Genomic DNA, 20,554 nt, shown 5'->3' on the forward strand with positions numbered 1-20,554 from the left:
GCTTCATATGCTGGCATAGAGTTCGGTGAAACCACTTCGGAGAGCTTTCGTGAAACGCAATTGTCTGAATGGACCAGAAATGTACAGACACACTAGGTACACTGGAACTGCACTACCAACTATAGCTGAGGTGTGGTGTGAAATGTATAACCATCCAGTAAATCATCACATGATTTGAATGGAAACGAATGTATACGAAACTGCATACCAGGCTAGAAGGGTAGCAAATAGCAACGAGATTGTGAGCCTATTGTCCTCAGTGGTGGAGGCACCAGCATGGTTTTAATAAAGGAAGCAGGAATCGGACAGATTGTGGAAGAAAATTCGATCTAGGTAGTAGATTCTAGTTTGTAGTAGTTTCTAGTTTAAGGGTGGGGTAATGGTATCGGGGAAAGGTTAGAAAGCATGAGAATTTTAAGGAAGGAGCTTAACAGTCTATGTTCTTTCCTTCCTTAAAGCTAACACGTCTATGTATTTTTGGCAGAAGAGGTTCTTTCTGGCATAAAAGTGGATCACAAAATTACATTGGAATGTAATAAGATGTAACTTAAGAGCATTTCCTGCTCAACGCGCCATGCGACATTTTTCAATTCAATTGAAATTTTGCTAATGAATGAACTTCTATCTGAAATTTCATTTCATGTTATTTGATTCAAAGACGTTCGAGGATATTGTGGATATACTTCCAAGATGAATTCCAAGGGAATTTGCTTGGACTCTTCAGAAATCGTCGTTAAATTTTAAGGAGCGTTTCCATACGTTGTAGTAAAATCATATAATTTAAAGTTGATGCATTTTTACTTTAACCCTTTGAAGCCGGAGGGGTCATATATGACCCCAACAACGGCTGTATAAATTCCCACATTTAAAAACAGAACACTGTCTTCGGCAAAGTTGTTGCAAATTGAGTCCTCTATCAGGAAACCTTGTGAACCCGGTGCTTGATAATTTTAATAAAATTGAAATGACAAACTCGCGTGTCATGCCTCGAGCCTGTGTGCTTGTCAACAGTGCAATCGTTGCTACACTCGTCTCTGACCTAACCACCAGAGGTGTATGTGCTGTCGCAGTTGATGTATCGGTTGGAAACCTCAAAAGGAAGTACTTCTATTGTTCGGTTCTTTACCGCATGACGAACCATCCATTACGGATGCTTTCAAACAAGTCATGTCATACTTCAAAAGGCCTTCCGCTGTGTGTTGGTAATGATGTTAATGCTCATCATATCATTAGGCATCTCAGACATTAACGTGAGAGACTCTAATTTTATGGAGTACATATGTAGTACAGATCTTGGATTACTTAACATAGGCGCCCTCCCAACCTTTATGGTATCTACCAGAGAGGAATTGTGAGACATAACTCTTTACTCGAGCAGAATAAGTCACATCTTTTTGAATACTTAAATGTTACTACGCAAACTTTGCGTTTCAAGAATCCCCGGTCAACCAATTGGGATCTCTTTACTTATTTGGTTGCGGCCAAATTCCATGAATACTCACCATCTATTGACACACCAAGTGAGTTAGAGGAAGCCGTTGATACTACAACGACTTTCATCATCGAAGCTTTTGAAGAAACTTGCCCTCTGCGGTCTGTGAAGACTACAAGAGGAATGAACAGTTGGAACAGACCTATTAGCTTGACCTCTTTTCTTCTGAAATGCTTAGAACCCATTGTGGATCATCACATCCGTGATGGTAATTTGGTCAACGTGCCACTTCATGTGAACCAACATGCCTACCAATCGAGTAAGTCTACTGTGAGGTTGTTTGCGATATCGAGAAGACATTCGCTCAAAACCAATCCTGCTTGGATGTTTTCTTAAATATCGAGGGTGCCTTTGACAACGTGCCTTTCGATGCCATATTGGAAGCCGCACGGAGTCATGGTATATCTCCAATGAGAACAATAGGATTCATCAAATGCTCAAAAACCGACATCTCTTCTCGACATTGCGTCAAGCAGTGATTAGGGGGAGTCTTGTCAAGGCTTTTGAGGAATCTCGTAGCAGATACGCTATTGAGGCAACTCAATTTCCCTACGAAAGGTTTTGCCGACGACTAGTTTATATTGTCAGTAGGTATGTGCATCAGCAACCTTTTCGACCTGATGCTAAGCACTATTCAGGTAGTTGAAGATTGATGTCGATTAATCCGAGTAAAAATCTATTCCAGTTAGCCTAGTGGTTAAGGCTATGGATCGCCAATCCGGAGATGGTGGGTTCGATTCCCGTTCCGGTTGGGAGAATTTTCTCGACTCCCTGGGCATAGTGTATCATTGTACTTGCCTCACAATATACAAATTCCCCAGTAAACATTTTGGTTCTTATAATTTGTCTTATACCCCACGATATATACACCAAATCAATCTTATAAGATGCACAAAACTGCTATATGCGTACCAAAGTGGAGGCCATATACGTACTTCTGGCGACTTGTCATGATTTTCTGTGGTTATCAATACGATGCCACGTTTTTGATACATTTAACGACATTTTTGACTTGATGTGGCCAACAATACGATGACACATAATTGGCAGAAAAAAAAAGTCAACCAGCTTCGAACATAGAACTCCAAGATTGCGAATCGAGTCCCCCACCACTGAGCCAGCGCCCCATCCTTGATTAGTGAAATACTTTTGCCCATTTTGTTTTTCCGTTTGTCTCTCTCTCTCTCTTCTTGGCGTAACGTCCTCATTGGGACAAAGCCTGCTTCTCAGCTTAGTGTTCTATGAGCACTTCCACAGTTATTAACTGAGAGCTTCCTCTGCCAATGACCATTTTGCATGCGTATATCGTGTGGCAGGCACGAAGATACTCTATGCCCAAGGAAGTCAAGGAAATTTCCTTTACGAAAAGATCCTGGACCGACCGGGAATCCAACCCGTCACCCTCAGCATGGTCGTGCTGAATACCCGTGCGTTTACCGCCTCGGCTATATGGGCCCTTTTTTCCGTTTGTACTGATCCTCAATTGTACCTATCTATGTACTATCTATCTGTTGAGTTGGGCGATGATTTTCACAAAGTCATTGCGATTCCGCTTGAAACATTTCCGACCAGATATAAGATCTGTCAGATTAGATTTATTCTGCCTGATCATCCTCCCGTCAGTCAAAATAAACAAACGCGTTCGGTGGGTCATACCGGTGAAAAATCGAAGTGTTATCGCGGAAAAAGTCGCGGAATTCGACTTCGCTGGACGAGTTCGGGCGTTCCGGGTAGTGGTGACAGTGCTAGTGCCAGTGGTATTCAGTTCGGAACAAAAATCAGACCGAGGGCCTCAATCCGAGTTACACAGCGCGAGGCCGACGCGGCGCGGATGCGCAAACGCGAGTGGCAATTTGTTGCCGAACCGAGTGCGGCCGGTTGTTTTGAATGTTTCGAAACCGTGATTAGTTCTCATCGGTGCTGCAGCGGGTACAAAGGATGCGGGGATGCTGCATTTGCCGGTCTGGGAAGTGAGGTACACCGAAAACTACGATGACCTGGAACGACCGGGAGAAGAAATATTGATTCGTGGGAATGTTTACCAGAAAAACTAGCACCGGAAAGTGTGATCCTTGTTAGGCACAGGGGTAGATTTTTGGTGTGAGGAAATCAGTGCGTTCGTCAAGATTTAGCTCCGAAAACGCTCGTGTTTAAGGACATAGTTGCAGGGGTTACAAAATGGCAGCGAGTATGGCCGCCACTCTCTCCCTTATACCTCCCTCCCCTCACCATAGTCATCGAGAAGCTCGGAAGTTAGCGAACAATTTCTCAAGATTATACTTGCTTACCTTCTCAAATTGCACTCAGGTTGCTACTTGTGGTAGACAACTATATTTTTCATCCGCCAGGAAGTACTGCTTTGCAATTTTCACAATATTTTCACAATTTCGTGCCAAAATGTAGCACACACTGCACTTTTTTTTCTTCGACAAGCACGTCACCCATATTTTCAAAACACTTCATAACAGTCTTCTACACAACACAGCACTGTAATAAGTTGATCGATTACGTGAAATTGTCCGCACTTTCGCCTGACCTATCGTTTATCGCGAAAAACTTACGCGTTTTCCACTTTTGTGGTCGAAAACCCGGATCAATTTACATCGCGGTTCGCTTAAACGGAAAAGCGTACCGTTAAACTGAGTGGTATTGTTCAACGTACGGTGAAATTGATTAAACCGCAGTTCATGTTTATCACGAAACAAGGCTGTTATTTTGTTAATCTTTTTAACTATTTTAAATATCATACTGCCAATGTGATTTCAATAGATAACAGAACCATCGTTCGCTGTTTATGAGTTGAAATTACATCAATTAATGTCACCCCATAACACGGTAGTTTTCTACGGTCAGAGAGAAAAAGTACGAGAGAAGAGAGGAGAGAGTTGTCAACAAAAACGTAAATAAAGTGGTGCACAATGGGATAATTGGTGAAAATATTGGGCAAAGTAGGGATTTAAATAAATTTAAAAATATTTTATAAGAACAAATTGTGTTGGTGGGCATATGGAATAAATCATATGTGTGCCAAAATTTAAAGGTACAACTGCTATTTCAATACAGCTCATTTTGGAACGTTTTTGTTAGTTTATTTGACCAAGTCACACTACACTGTGCGCCGTCTGATTTGTTTGTTTTGAGTGGGTGGTTGAGAGGGTTATTAGAGCGGGAGCCAAGCTTATTATTATGATCTCGAGCAACCTTCACCTTGGGTATGTAAAAGTTTTGTTAAATTATATTAGGTATTTATCTAGGGAAAATCTTAGTTTTTGGTGAAGGTAAATACACACTATGCAGCGAGTAGAAATCGCCCTGTTTGCGACTTGTTTTGGTTGCAGCACAGGTAATCACTAAAGAATCACTTTTTGATTTATATACAATTCGTCTCGTCGTCTTTTCAACGTGGTGCGGCTTTTTGTGTGATTTTGATGTTTGATAGATGTAAATGCGATCATGAACACACATCATTATACGATATGTGGTTTACTGGGTCATCCAATGGTAGGCAAAGAAAGCCCTTATATTAATAACTGTGGAAGTGCTTAAAGAACACTAAGTTGAAGAGAGGCAGGCCAAATCTTGTGGGAACGTAGAGCCATAAAGAAGAAAAAGAAGATCTATTGTTTTTTTTACGGAAAGTCAGAACCGTAACGGCGCTCGACCTTTGCGTCTTTTTCACCTTGGAATCGATGTGACTGAACAGGTAAAGTACGTTGGAGTTATTCATGATTCCAAGCTTTCCTGGACTCCTCTAATTGAGTTCAGAATCAAGAAAGCTCGTATGGACTTCGGGCAATGCCGGCGAACCTTTGGTACAACTTGGGGTCTAAAACCCAAGTATATCAAATGGATTTACACAACCGTTGTGCGACCTATATTGGCCTATGGCTATCTTGTGTGGTGGCTGAAGGGCGAAGTGAGAACGATGCAATGAAAATCAGGCCATCTCCAAAGGATGTGCTTAAGGCGAAACTGAACCCATTTCCTCACTTTTTGGTTTTTGATTTTTCATAAAATAACGAAGCAATATTTTACAAATCGGTTTTCGTACACATGTAGAGTATGGATCAAGGTATCTCCTGATTTCTTTCGTGGTGGAAAATGTTTTTCGTTTTTGCAGAAACAATTTTTGAACAAAATTCTACAAAAAAATGGTTTCTGCAAAAATAGAAAACATTTTCCACCACAAAAAAAATTGAAAAGATACCTTGATCCATACTCTACATGTGTACGAAAACCGATTTTGAAAATATTGCTTCATTATTTAATAAAAAATCAAAAACCAAAAAATGAGGAAATGCGTCCAGTTTCGCCTTAATGGCGATGTCTGGTGCGTTCTTTTTAACTCCCACGGCAGCGCTCAAAGTTCTTTTTAATGTTACCCCACTACACATTCATCTCAAACAAGAAACACTTTTTTAGCATTTCAAATGTTGGCAACATAATTTCAGCAAAACCAGTACCGGGTGGATCTCCATGAAACTACGAAACAGAATTGTGTTCAACTAATTTAAACTTTAAGTAATATAACTTATAAAATCAAATATTTTAAAATGCCACTTTGGAGGGAAATTGAACAGCATACAATTGAGCATTGGTAAGAATGGAAAATCCCCTTCACCACTAAATATTGATCTTCTGAACACGAATAATATGTCAAACCCCTTACGACTAATGAAGTCGGCTGTTAACTTATACAGTCAGGTCTTTTTTACGCGGTTTTCATTTACGCGGCCACAGAAAGTTTTCAGATACTGCTAGTGGCAATCAATTGTTTGATACCAACGAATTCGGCTTTATAAGATATTCAGTAAAAAACTATTTAAAAAAAAGCTATACTAGAACAAGTCTAACTTTTTATAAAAACTGAAAAGTTCACACTCATCCATAGACATCTATGAACTAGATGAGGTAAGAATTTTATGATAATAATAACGACATCTAGAAGTTGCTAATATGGAATTAAAATTTAGTCCACGAATGATCATTTTCACCCGTTGAACAATTTGACCCCGGTTTACGGTACTCGGTAAACACTAGTTAAAAGAATCTGACTTCAGAAACCTCAATCTTCAGGATGTTCTGTTGTTCTTGACCCGCTGTGGCAAAGAGCTATAGGCTCTCTTTACGCTTTATGCGTTATTACAGTGCCCTTTTCAGGGCGCTGCGTGAACTCATTGTGGTGCGCTTATGCGTGTATGACGATCCTATTCACTTACTTATCCTTTTTCCTGTCTCATCCTTTTTTCCCTCCCTTCTTCCTCGGGTAAATTATTAATAGGCTCATGTTCACGGCGATGGCACAAATTTCTCAAATGGAGGAGAACGTGCCTCTGGAGTCGACCTACTGATACCTGATACCGTGGAAATTGTCTTGGTCGAAAATTTGATCCGGCCCGCGAGCCGGACTGTTCTTTGTGTTCAACTGCACGGGTAGCTCAACATTGTCAATAAATTCTGTTCTTTTCGATTGGATGTGATAGATATAGCACTAAGTTTTTATTAAAGAGCAAAATATAACTATTTTTGCAAGCGTACCGTAATCCGAGGTCAAATTGATCACTTGAAAACAACTTTTGCTGATAACATCAGTGGCAATCGAAATATTGCCAAAAGAGTTTCTGTAAAACCAGTACCCAGTGGATCTCCATGGAACCATGTGACAGAATTTTGTTCAACAAATTTAAACTTACAGTTAAATAACTCCAAAAATCAAAAAATTAGAAATGCCACTTTGGGGCGAAATTGATCAGTATACAATTAAGCATCGGTTGGAAAGGAAAATTTCCTTATCCGCTTAATTTTGCTCTTCTAAAACAGAATAACGCGTTAAAAATCTTACAACTAGTAAATTTAATACTTTAAATGCAAAATTAAATTTTGGAATTTCCCCTTAAACGCCTCACAACACACACGGTCAGGCTAAGGCCGGGGTGGCCTCTGCTGTACATAGTAGCCGCCTCCATTCCACTCGGTCCATGGCTGTAAGTCTCCAGTTCCGCACTCTGCGTAGGGTCCGCAGATCGTCCTCCACTTGGTCGACCCACCTAGCTCGCTGCGCTCCACGTCTTCTTGTACCGGTCGGATGACTCTCGAGAACCATTTTAGTCGGGTTGCTATCCGACATCCTGATGACGTGACCCGCCCACCGTAGCCTCCCGATTTTCGCGGTATGGACGATGGTTGGTTCTCCCAGCAGCTGATGCAGCTCGTGGTTCATTCGCCTTCTCCAAGTCCCGTCTTCCATCTGCACTCCGCCGTAGATGGTACGCAACACCTTCCGTTCGAAAACTCCAAGGGCGCGTTGATCCTCTGCATGTAGGGTCCATGTTTCGTGCCCATAGAGGACCACCGGTCTAATCAGCGTTTTGTAGATGGTTAACTTCATGTTACGGCGAACTTTATTCGATCGTAGAGTTCTGCGGAGTCCAAAGTAGGCACGATTTCCTGCCACAATGCGCCTCTGAATTTCTCTGCTGGTGTCGTTGTCGTCGGTCACCAGTGAGCCCAAGTACACGAATTCTTCAACCGCCTCGATTTCATCACCGTCGATATGAATTCGGGGTGGCGGGCGCGGTGATTCCTCTCTGGAGCCCTTTGCCATCATGTACTTTGTCTTCGACACATTAATGACTAATCCGATTCGCCTGGCTTCACTCTTTAGTCGGATGTACGTTTCCGCCATCGTCTCAAATTTACGAGCAATAATATCAATATCATCGGCGAAACCAAGCAGCTGCACGGACTTCGTGAAAATCGTCCCACTCGTGTTTATCCCCGCTCTTCTTATTACACCCTCCAAAGCAATGTTGAACAGCAAGCACGAAAGACCATCACCTTGCCGCAACCCTCTGCGAGTTTCGAAGGGACTCGAGAGTGTCCCTGATACTCGAACTACGCACATCACTCGATCCATCGTCGCCTTGATCAACCGTATCAGTTTATCCGGGAATCCGTATTCGTGCATAATCTGCCATAGCTGTTCTCGATCGATTGTATCATACGCCGATTTGAAATCGATGAACAAGTGATGTGTGGGCACGTTGTATTCGCGGCATTTCTGCAACACCTGGCGGATGGCGAACATCTGGTCCGTTGTAGCGCGTTCACCCATGAATCCAGCCTGATATTGCCCCACGAACTCTCTTGCAATCGGTGATAGACGGCGGCATAAAATTTGGGAGAGTACCTTGTAGGCAGCGCTCAGTAGTGTGATCGCGCGATAGTTCCCGCAATCCAACTTGTCGCCCTTTTTGTAGATGGGACACACGATACCTTCCATCCATTCCTCCGGTAATACTTCCTCCTCCCAAATCTTGGTAATGACCCAGTGTAGTGCTCTCACCAGTGCTTCTCCACCGTATTTTAGAAGCTCGCTTGGTAGTTGATCTGCTCCAGCGGCTTTGTTGTTTTTCAACCGGCCAACCTCCTCCTCAATCTCTTGAAGGTCAGGGGCCGGAAGTCTTTCGTCCGGTGCACATACTCCTAGATCTGTTACCACGCCACCTTCGGTACTTGCAACGTCGCCATTGAGGTGCTCATCGTAATGCTGCCGCCACCTCTCGACCACCTCACGCTCGCTCGTGAGAATATTCCCGTGATTATCTCGGCACATGTCGGCTTGTGGCACAAAGCCTCTGCGCGAGCGGTTCAGCTTCTCGTAGAACTTTCGTGTGTCCTTAGCGCGGTACAGATCTTCCATCGCTTCGCGATCTCGTTCCTCCTGCTGGCGCTTCTTCATCCGGAAGATTGAGTTCTGCCTGTTCCGCGCCTGTTTGTAACGTGCCTCATTCGCTCTCGTACGGTGTTGCAGCATTCTCGCCCATGCTGCATTCTTCTCGTTTTTCAACTGTTCACATTCGCCGTCGTACCAGTCGTTTCTGTGATTCGGAGTCGCGAAGCCTAGTGCTGTAGCCGAGGTACTACCTATGGCGGATCGGATGTCCCTCCAGCCATCTTCAAGTGTAGCTGCGCCAAGCTGCTCTTCCGTTGGTAGGGCCACTGCTAACTGCTGCGCGTAGTCTTGAGCCACTTCTACGTTACGCAGCTGCTCGATGTTGAGTCGCGGCGTTCGACTTCGACGCGTGGTGATAACTGTCGAAAGTTTTGAGCGCATGCATACAGCGACTAAGTAGTGATCCGAATCTATATTCGCACTGCGGTATGTGCGGACATTGGTTATATCCGAGAAGAATTTACCGTCGATTAGAACGTGGTCGATTTGGTTTTCTGTTTGTTGGTCGGGTGATCTCCAGGTGGCTTTGTGGATATCTTTGCGGGGGAAGAAGGTGCTTCGGACTACCATACCACGGGAGGCTGCAAAGTTTACGCATCGCTGGCCGTTATCATTCGATACGGCGTGCAGGCTGTTTCGCCCGATTACCGGTCTGTACATTTCCTCCCTTCCTACCTGCGCGTTCATGTCGCCGACAACGATTTTCACGTCACGCGGCGAGCAACCATCGTATGTTTGCTCTAACTGCGCGTAGAACGCTTCTTTCTCGTCATCGGGTCTCCCTTCGTGTGGGCAGTGGACGTTGATGATGCTGTAGTTGGAGAAACGGCCCTTAACCCTCAACATGCACATCCTTGCGTTGATCGGCTGCCACCCGATCACACGTTGTCGCATCTTGCCCAACACTATAAATCCTGTTCCCAGTTCATTGGTGGTGCCACAGCTTTGGTAGAAGGTAGCCGCTCGATGCCCGCTTTTCCACACTTTCTGTCCAGTCCAACAAAGTTCCTGCAACGCCACGATGTCGAAGTTGCGGGGATGTAGTTCGTCGTAGATTATCCTGTCACATCCTGCGAAACCTAGTGACTTGCAATTCCATGTTCCAAGTTTCCAATCGTAGTCCTTATTTCGTCGCGTGGGTCTTTGCCGATTGTATCGAGTCGTATTTTCTCCTATGTTATTCGCAATGGGGATTTTTACGGGTGGCTTATTGGGCCTACGCCAACACTCCTGTCTCGCCGGAGGGCCATCGTGCCAGTTCTGTTTAACGTCCCAACCAACACTGGGACGACCACGCTGATGGGGCTACCACCTTGGATCTAGCTGGGCGTGGTGCAGCGTTTCTAACTCAGCCGCTGGATGCCAGAACAGACGCTGTTTGAGCCGCACCTCCTTGGTGAACAGACACTCGGATCGTACCTCCTCAATCTAGCTAAAGTCAGAAGGACAACAGTGCCCAGGCTGCACTACCAGCTAAGCACACAACTCTTAGCTGGCGGTCTTTGTCATCGCTTGACCCGTGGAAGCATGAGGTAGGAACTTGTGAGGACCAGAGCTATATTGGACGCTCTCCTTATCGACTCACCGTTTTGCAGCCCTTAAACGCCTGAAGGTAGGTAATTTCACTTGAAATAACTTCCCTACCAAGGCTCCACAAAAATGTTGAAACAGAGAATTTACGGGAAGTCCTATTAGCAATCGATTGTTTAATAGCAATGATTTCAGCTAAATGAGAAATACACTGCAAATTCCTTAAAAATTAAGTCAAAACTAACTTATTTCTATAAATTGAAAAGTCTACACTCATCTATAGACATCTACGAACCAGATGACGTAAAAAGTTTAAGATCATTCCGACGCGTGTACCCGAATGATCAATTTCACCCCGCTGATCAATTTGACCCCGGTTTACGGTACCGATGGAAAATGTCAGAAACATGCGCAAAAGATTGGGCAGTCTAGATAACCCTGAAAACGCCCAAAGTCACAAGTCACAAATGTTTGTGCACAAAATCGTGAAACTTGTAAAAAAAATTATAAAGGGTGACGATGGGTATTATCGGCAGGTTTGTTCTCTTCGTCATGGGGGGGGGGGGTTTATGTAGGCCAAATTGCCTGAAATTTGGGCATGTAACTCAGCTTGGTTGGGAAGGATTTGGGTCCAACTTTGAGTTAATCAGGTTTCAAAAAACCTTCCATGACAAACAGAACAAAACTGCCGAAAATACGTAAGTTCCCCTATATAATTATACATTCAAGTGCTGAACAGTGCATACAAATGAAATGCCGCCAATGATCCCAAAATAATTTTTGATACCTAAATTTTCTAAGACCTTGGTTTTCAATTGTTTACACGAAATTATCGTTGCTCTCAACAGCTGTAAACCGTAAGACGCCAATTTTAAAACATTGCCTCGCACAAATTTCCCCCTTTCTTCCGATAACCTTAATAATCATTACCGTTTTCACGATGTTTCCTCTCGAAAGAAACCACCATCGCAAGTGATTCATAATTTCATCGATTCGATTTTATTTTCATGGCCAAACCCATGTGGGAGCTTGATTTGCATAACATATTTGTGGCGGCGGCGGCATCAGCCACTTCTATGCCCTGGTAGAAAAAAAAAAACCGAAACACAAAGCACCTCCCAGCTGAATGGCTCCTTTGCTGCTTTGCGCCGTGCCGTCGTCGGCCGGAGGTGGAGTTGAGAAAATCGTCACCCATTTAGGAAAGTGATACGATTGGAAAGTTTATGGTCTCACTGCGGAGATAACTTGGCGCTTTGATGATGGTACCGGAACGACGATGGCGGCGGCAGCAACATCGGCTCGCAGTCGCAGTCCTATACATAGAAGCATTCAGAGCAAAACTTTCTCGGGAAATGCCTTCCCAGGAAGTGTCGTTGCCGTGATTTGTGCTTGGAATATTCATGAATTCAGCATAAGCCGAGTTTAGCACATTCAGACAATAGATTAAGTGGAACATTTTCTTCTATCGCAATCTTTGGGCCAATTCGTTCCGGAGGACCATTAATCCATCAAACTGCTACTAACTGCCGATTCAACGATGATGATAAAACGATGACCTGAGCTTCTAGCATTTGTCATACATTATATTGTAAAATATTTATTAATTTACGCTACGTCGTATGGTGCATAACTGTAGGCTTAGAATAGCGCTACAGAACCCCTGCTCCGGGGGAAAAGTCTGTATGTTGGACCCCCAATTCAAGGTGTCAGGCTTTCAGTCAGGGGGGGGGGGGGAGATGACTGGTGATAATGCTTGGGAGACTAAAATGAGTTAAATGGAGGATTTTTGAAGGTGTTTTTTGGAGTACGGTACCAAGGTTGCGACCATTCATTTGCAAAGATTTACATTCATTTGCTATTATCTCAGTTCAGAAGCATGCTATCGAAAAACAATGTATGGATGAATTTAACCTTGAAGTTTTATCTGAAAGTTTGCCGAATAACATTGGGGTCGCAAACGTATACCAAAGTCGTGAGCAAGCTGTAAAGGCAACTCTCCACGCGGTGAATGTAAATTATATTCACGCTGTGGAAAGTTACCTTCACAGCTCGCTCACGACTTTGGTATGCGTGTGCGACCCCAATGTTATTCGAACAGCTATGGCAATGTTAGAACAGCTATGGCAGATTATGCACGAATACGGATTCCCGGATAAACTGATACGATTGATCAAGGTGACGATGGATCGAGTGATGTGCGTAGTTCGAGTATCAGGGACACTCTCGAGTCGTTTCGAATCTCGCAAAGGGTTACGGCAAGGTGATGGTCTTTCGTGCTTGCTGTTCAACATTGCGTTAGAGGGTGTAATAAGGAGAGCGGGGATTAACACGAGTGGTACGATTTTCACGAAGTCCGTTCAGCTGCTTGGTTTCGCTGATGATATTGATATTATTGCTCGTAAATTTGAGACGATGGCGGAAACGTACATCCGACTAAAGAGTGAAGCCAGGCGAATCGGATTAGTCATTAATGTGTCGAAGACAAAGTACATGATGGCAAAGGGCTCCAGGGAGGAATCACCGCGCCCGCCACCCCGAATTCATATCGACGGTGATGAAATCGAGGCGGTTGAAGAATTCGTGTACTTGGGCTCACTGGTGACCGACGACAACGACACCAGCAGAGAAATTCAGAGGCGCATTGTGGCAGGAAATCGTGCCTACTTTGGACTCCGCAGAACTCTACGATCGAATAAAGTTCGCCGTAACACGAAGTTAACTATCTACGTAACGCTGATTAGACCGGTCGTCTTCTATGGGCACGAAGCATGGACCCTACGTGCAGAGGACCAACGCGCCCTTGGAGTTTTCGAACGAAAGGTGTTGCGTACACAGAAAAAAATATGTAATTAAAATTCAGCGAGAAATCATGCACATAAAGGGAATGCTAGAATTAGTGCACTTTTACATGAGATATAATGTAAAATTACATGACCATCGTGTAAATTTCCGCCAACCATCGCGTAAACCATCATGGACTCCAACCGGTTACGTGACTATTAGCGGAAATTTACACGATTGTAACGTAATTTTACATGATATCTCATGTAAATATGCACTAACTCTAGCATTCCCTTTATGTGCATGATTTCTCGCTGAATTTTACATGAATATTTTTTTCTGTGTACCATCTACGGAGTGTGCGGTAGTTCGGCAGCAGCAAAGTTTCGCGCGCTCGCTTTGCTAGATTTTTTACGATTTTTTTTCCTCTTCTCTCTGCGGGGCTCCGACGACGGGACGAGTGTGCGCGCGCCGTGGTTCGAGTCGGTTCCGAATTTTTCGCTTCCCTTCGGCGCTAGTTTCCAATACACTTTTAGTTGATAATAAATATTTTCTTTCATATTTTGCATTTACACAAAAGAGTGAAAAATGTTACTTCGGGTTCGCCGGTCGAGAAAAAATCCGGGCGCCGACAAGTGAGTCGCGTTCAGTGTATTTCTGTGTGGAATAGACTAAAGGTTTCTGCTCCCTAGTGGAGTGGAGACGCGCGATAGAATTTTCTTTTTGGCTAGTTCTTGCGTCGAAAAGTGGTCGGTTGTTAACGGCGGTTTGTGTATATTGATCCATCGTCAAATCATATCACCAACCATAGGTGACTCCCGGACTGACAATGTACCTTACCCTACTAACAAAAAATTCCTTCCTGAGACAAACGTGGAGATGCAGCGATTCGCGGTCTTTATAACAACGTTTGTCTTACTAACATTCCCTTCCATCCTCGATGACCGTAAGGACGTGGCCGGCGCCGTTATTGACCTTATTAAAGTTGAGAGCTCTCGACCTGTGTACATTGAGAATAGTAAGCTAGTCCCAAGCCCTATTCATTGGTTCCTTGTGCAATTTCGATTGCTCTGGTCAATCACGGAGTAGCAACTACGAATTGTGCGGTCATCTATGCTCATGCTCAAAGGTGTTGCGTACCATCTACGGCGGAGTGCAGATGGAAGACGGGACTTGGAGAAGGCGAATGAACCACGAGCTGCATCAGCTGCTGGGAGAACCAACCATCGTCCATACCGCGAAAATCGGGAGGCTACGGTGGGCGGGTCACGTCATCAGGATGTCGGATAGAAACCCGACTAAAATGGTTCTCGAGAGTCATCCGACCGGCACAAGAAGACGTGGAGCGCAGTGAGCTAGGTGGGTCGACCAAGTGGAGGACGATCTGCGGACCCTACACAGAGTGCGGAACTGGAGACAAACAGCTATGGACCAAGTGGAATGCAGACGGCTACTATGTACAGCACAGCAGTGCAGAGGCCACCCCTGCCTTAGCCTGATTGCTCCGCTCCTCTATACCAGCAGTGGGTTCTCCAGTTAGCCTAGTGGTTAAGGCTATGGATCGCCAATCCGGAGACGGCGGGTTCGATTCCCGTTCTAGTCGGGAAAATTTTCTCGACTCCCTGGGCATAGTGTATCATTGTACTTGCCACACAATATACAAATTCATGCAATGGCAAGCAAAGAAAGCCCTTCAATTAATAACTGTGCAAGTGCTTAAAGAACACTAAGTTGAAGCGAGGCAGGCCAAGTCCCAGTGCGGACGTAGAGCCATAAAGAAGAAAGAAGAAGAATATACCAGCATACGCGTTGAAGCCTTTTCAACACTTGGTGCCAGAGTTCCACCTGTGCCAAAAATGAAACTGTTTTACCAAATATTATTTCTCTATGGACAACGAAAACACTGTTTGATAATCTCTAGATTTTTTTGTATAATAAACGCGATATCCAAGCCACTCATTGACAAGCAACATACTTCAAGCATGTATGAACAGGTAGGAACAGCATAGCATTCTATAGATTGAACAAAATTTTGAAGTTGATTTTTTAGTTTTCTATGTGGAGCGCAGCACTGACTGTGGCGCTCCTCGACACGATACGTCTAAATGCATAGCTTCACTAGCACGACCACGACGTTACACAAGTTTATGGTATAGGTATTTTAGGCTATACTTCCACAAAATTGGTTACACAGTTTTGATACATGATTTATGTGAAAAGCTCCAAAAATGTATTTATACGTTTTCCCATACTCAAAAAAATCAATCGCAATGCGGAATGCTAGGACGGAACCAATCTTGCCAAAATGTTGCATGATTGTTTTGGATGCTAAAAGAGATGACTCAGTCTATATATATATTATTTATTATCATATTTTCAACTAAAGGTTTGGAAAAAGAAAAAGGCTCTTTGAGTAATTCACTTTTGAAATCTTTTTCAAAAAGGCACAAAGCCCAGTCTTGTTCTTACTCACTTTTCAACACTTTTCCGCAATCTGTAGGTCACTATTTGAATTCATTTAAAATAAACTTGGTCTTAAAATAAATCCCTCAATTATCAATGATCGCTACCAGCCAAGTCCTATCTGCAACAGAGAGACTCCCTTCGTTCACCTTCTTTTTTTTTTCTTTTTTGATTATTTTGATTTTATGATTTTTGCTCGACTTTCAGGGTATAATGCGATGGCAGGCAAAGTAAGGCCTTGATAATCGTAGAAGTGTTCAGAGAACGCTTCTCTAAGGACTGTATCGTTAATTATGAGTACACCTTTGAGGCTCTGTATTAAAAAGACTATGCCTTATTTTGTTAACTGCTTTGTGCCTATGTGTTGCTAACGTTGTAAACAAACGATAACCTTCATTAAAAGTTAAAGTTTTTCACCAAGCGGAACAATACGAGGGTTTACGGAGGAGAAGCGAAAATCGATTGTGACCAGGCACTGCAAGGAAAAATGATCATCGCTAAGAAAATTAGCAAAAATTGAATGTGTTAGCGTTTTTGTTGTCCAAAATGCTATCAAACGATTCGGTATGCATAACACACTGAAAGACTTACCCGGACGCGGCAAAAAACAGGTGCGTCCAAGTCAAATTTGGACAGCAAAACTTGCAAAATCGTTGAAGGAAAATAGGAGGTATCCATTAGAGATTAAGCAAAAAAGTGTGAAACGACTGTTGGTATGGTTCAACGCGCCAAGGAGCGTAATTCCCCGAAGACCTACCCAAAACAGAAATGTCCAAAACGCAGTCAAATTCTGGCGGATTATGTGAAAACTCAGGCTTGGAAGCTGTACGACGATGTTTTGAGCAAAAATTGCATGTGCATATTCATGGATGATGAAACGTATGTCAAATTGGACTACAAGGTATTTCCAGGAGCACGGATTTTCACTGTTAAGCATGGCACGGATGTTACGAATTAGGAGAAATCGATTTTTTGCGAAAAAATGGGAAAATGTGTTGGTTAGGCAAGCAATTTGTCAATGTGGTATGAAATCGTCACCTTTCTTCACCGTCCCAGGTATGAACGTCGAAATATACCGGAAGGAATGTCTCCAGAAACATATTCTGCCACTCATCTGAAAGCACAAAGGTCCTACATTACTTTGGCCGGATTTGGCATCCTGCCACTATGCGCGTGACACCTTTGACAGGTATGAAGTAAACAATGTTCAATTTGTGGAAAAGGCAATGAATCATCTAAATTGCCCGTAAATAAGGCCCATTGAGAAATAGTTATCTTTGATGAAAGGGAAACTACGAAAAAAGGATAGAGGAGCAGAGGATGTTACAAAATTCAAGAAAAACTGGGTCAACGTATGCAAAACCATCGTCGGAACGGTTGTCCAAAACCTTATGAAGCACGCCAAAAAAAAAAGTGCGAGAGGTGGCAAGATCCACGAAAAATTAAATATACAATCATGTCATGGGCTTTTCTGATGGTCAATGAACAATGTAATTGAATTTAATTTACAAAATAAATAAAACATTTTGAAATACAGAAATTTTAAGGTGTACTCATAATTAACGATACAGTCCTTATTGAACAGATGCTGGCCAATTTCCACTCAGCACATAGGACAGTAAGAAAAAGAAGATAATTACGGAAAAGAGGAAAAACAAAGAGTGACTTTTTTTGCAAACAGTAAGACATATTTAACCCTCGAGCGATCGCGCTGTTGTATTTTGAACAACACGTTGAAAAACTCTCGCTTTTTGTACTCAGCTTTAGCGTGATGCTGACGGTGGTGGCCAACCGCGCGACTGCCGGAAGGTTAAATGGTTATTATCTACCTATAGCCTTTAGCAGTAGGACAACTAAGGCCTCATAACGTCATATTGAAAAATATCCATTATTGTCGTCAGATATGTTCTGTTCATTCCATTGATGCGGATTTTAATACCATTTGATGAAGTTTATGCATTTTAGAGTGCTCGATAAATAGTAAAACCAGGTAAAACCTGCTCCTAAATAAAGAAAATATCAAGAGAAGGCAAACTTTCAACAGAACAGCTTATCTAAAGAAAAATAACTGAAAGCTCTCTTTTTTACATTAAAGCTATAACAAATCAACTCAATTCTACTAGCTATTAACTTAACACAAACATTTTTCAATCATCTAATTCGAATTTACCCAAAATAACTGCCATGTACCCATAATACTTACTTGCCCGCAAAGTTCCAGCTGGCGTAAATTAGGGCCCCGAGAATTCCGCCCAGAGCCAGCGCATTCACAACCAGACTGGACAAATTTAAATGGCAAATGTCCACCATTTGTTCTGGCCCGAGGCCGCCACCGCTGTCACCCCCAACGAGAACAATATATCCCAGCATTCCATCAGACGGTGGCGAACCAGTCACAGCAATATCACAAATCATTTTTCCAACCGCTGCGCTGCTGGCGGCTTTTCCACGGCTTTCATCCACTCACTCACTCACTTTGAATATTTTTCCTCCTTTGTTTCACGTTTGCCTAATTTAAACTTACGATTTGGCCCACCTCCCGGCCCAGCACTTAAACCCAAATTTTCCAATTAGCGACCACTTTTGTTTCACATTGTGCGGTTTGAATTTATAATTTTCCGATTGGTTGGATTATTTTTAGCACCGTGGCTCGAATTGCGTTACCCAAACATCACATAAACCCTCCCTCCTCTGACACTTATGGCCGCACTGGTTAACTAGCAAACAAATCGGTGAATCAATCGTCCAAAATTACACTTTGCAATCGCGGCGCGACCGGCATCTGGAGCAGTGAATCGCCAGCAGGTTTCCAGATCTCTCGTGAAACGCAGATTTAGGTTCTGTTCTGTTGGCGCGCGCGACGGTGTAACCGATTTTCACGCACGACTTCGGCATACGCGTGGCGCACTTCTCACGGGCACTGATCCGAGACGACTGGATCACCGAATGCTGCTCGATTGGTGAGATGGTCAGTTGTTGGTGTTGCGGCGATCGTTGCGGATGTAGTCGTTTTTTTTGCTAGATGAATTGCACTGAACGGTTGGAAGATTTGGAAAAGCGTGGCGTGTAATGTAATCAAACCATTACCACTCGTTCTGACTTTGGAACGGCATCAACTTTCATGATTCGAAAACATGCATGGCATCTGAAAGTTTCACAATGATATACTTAAAAATAAAACAACTAAAGAGATTATTCTGTTAGCAAACAACTCTCATTTCCATGCAACTAAAAACGTGTTTTTGTTCAAAGAAGTTTTGAAATACCTTAACTTTAAATTACGAATAGGGAGGGTATGCACTTACACTGAGGAATTTTCGCCGTGCAGATGACGCGTATTTATTTATTTATTTATTTCTATACAAAATAATAGCACAAATAACCATCTAACGGTTCTCAAAGTATATGCTACTATGCGACAATAATGCTAATGTACTTGACTAACTGTTATAAAAACATTCAATACTGCGCTTAAACGAAGGATAGCTTCTCATACTCCTGCAATTTCTAGGTAATTCGTTCCATGTTTTAATTGCCCTGTGCTGAAAAGAATGTTTTAAGTTATCGGATACACTTCTAGGTACAATTAATGCAGGTGCCCTAGGTGATCTGGCATACGTGAAGAAATTTTCAAGATAAGTCGGAGGATTGTTTAGAATTTTAAAAGTTTGTGTACAAAGCCTAATATTTAAATGGCTAACAAAACTTCGACCAAGCAGAAGCTTGGAATATCTAGAGATGTGATCGTACTTCTTAAGATTGAAAACATACCGAGTTATAGTATTGAATGCTAGGTTAAGTTTACGTAAATTTTTCTTGGATACTGAAGAGTAAAGAACATCTCCATAATCAAAGAGAGGAATAAGAAGAGTTCTGGCCAATTTAAACCTAGTATGTTGTGGAGTGCATTTCTTAAGAGCAACAAGTGAGTGAAGGGCTTTGTAAACTTTACTACAGACAGCGTTGACCTGATCGTTCCATGACAATTTACAATCCATTAGTATTCCAAGATTTTTTACAACGTCAGAATATTCGATGACATCGTTGCCAACTTTTATTTTAGGAGCATCAATAATTGTTACTCGTTTAGTACTGAAGATAATCGTTTGAGTTTTTTTCGAATTCAAATTTAATCCGTTAAGTGTACACCAGTTAAGAATATTTTGGATATCAACATTCATTTTGTGCACACTATCTCTCAAGTTATGTATCGAATCAGAAATGTAAAGCTGACAGTCATCAGCGTACAAATGGAATTTAGAGAAGGACAGAATAAGGGGTAAATCATTTATATACATGGAAAACAAGAGAGGACCGAGTATTGATCCCTGTGGTACGCCACAAGGGACAAAGGCTCTATCCGATACAGTGTTATTAAAATCCACATATTGTGAACGTTGTAACAAATAGGAGTGAATCAAATTCACTGATGATGGATCGATTTTAAATTTCACCTTTAACTTACTGCAAAGTAAATTGTGACTAATGGTGTCAAATGCTTTGCTGAAGTCTAACAGGGCCATAACAGTAACCATTTTCTTGTCAAGCGCCTC

At 42.7% G+C, this 20,554-nt stretch overlaps 1 protein-coding gene across 3 annotated transcripts in view; it reads right to left on the reverse strand.

Annotated features, from left to right (window-relative positions):
• Positions 1–19,027, reverse strand: part of LOC109622797 (ATP-binding cassette sub-family C member Sur) — a 253,803-nt gene extending 234,776 nt beyond the window's left edge. Inside the window, exon 1 of one of the 3 annotated variants that reach the window (XM_062850774.1) lies at positions 18,205–19,027. In XM_062850774.1, coding sequence (XP_062706758.1) covers positions 18,205–18,416 — 212 coding nt within the window. In that variant the 5' untranslated portion in view covers positions 18,417–19,027. The remainder of the gene's footprint in view (positions 1–18,204) is intronic. The other 2 variants (XM_062850772.1, XM_062850771.1) reach the window with 2 other exon arrangements.
• Positions 19,028–20,554: the final 1,527 nt, after the last annotated feature.

The sequence above is a fragment of the Aedes albopictus genome, chromosome 2 (genome assembly GCF_035046485.1).
Source record: "Aedes albopictus strain Foshan chromosome 2, AalbF5, whole genome shotgun sequence".
NCBI lineage: Eukaryota > Metazoa > Arthropoda > Insecta > Diptera > Culicidae > Aedes > Aedes albopictus.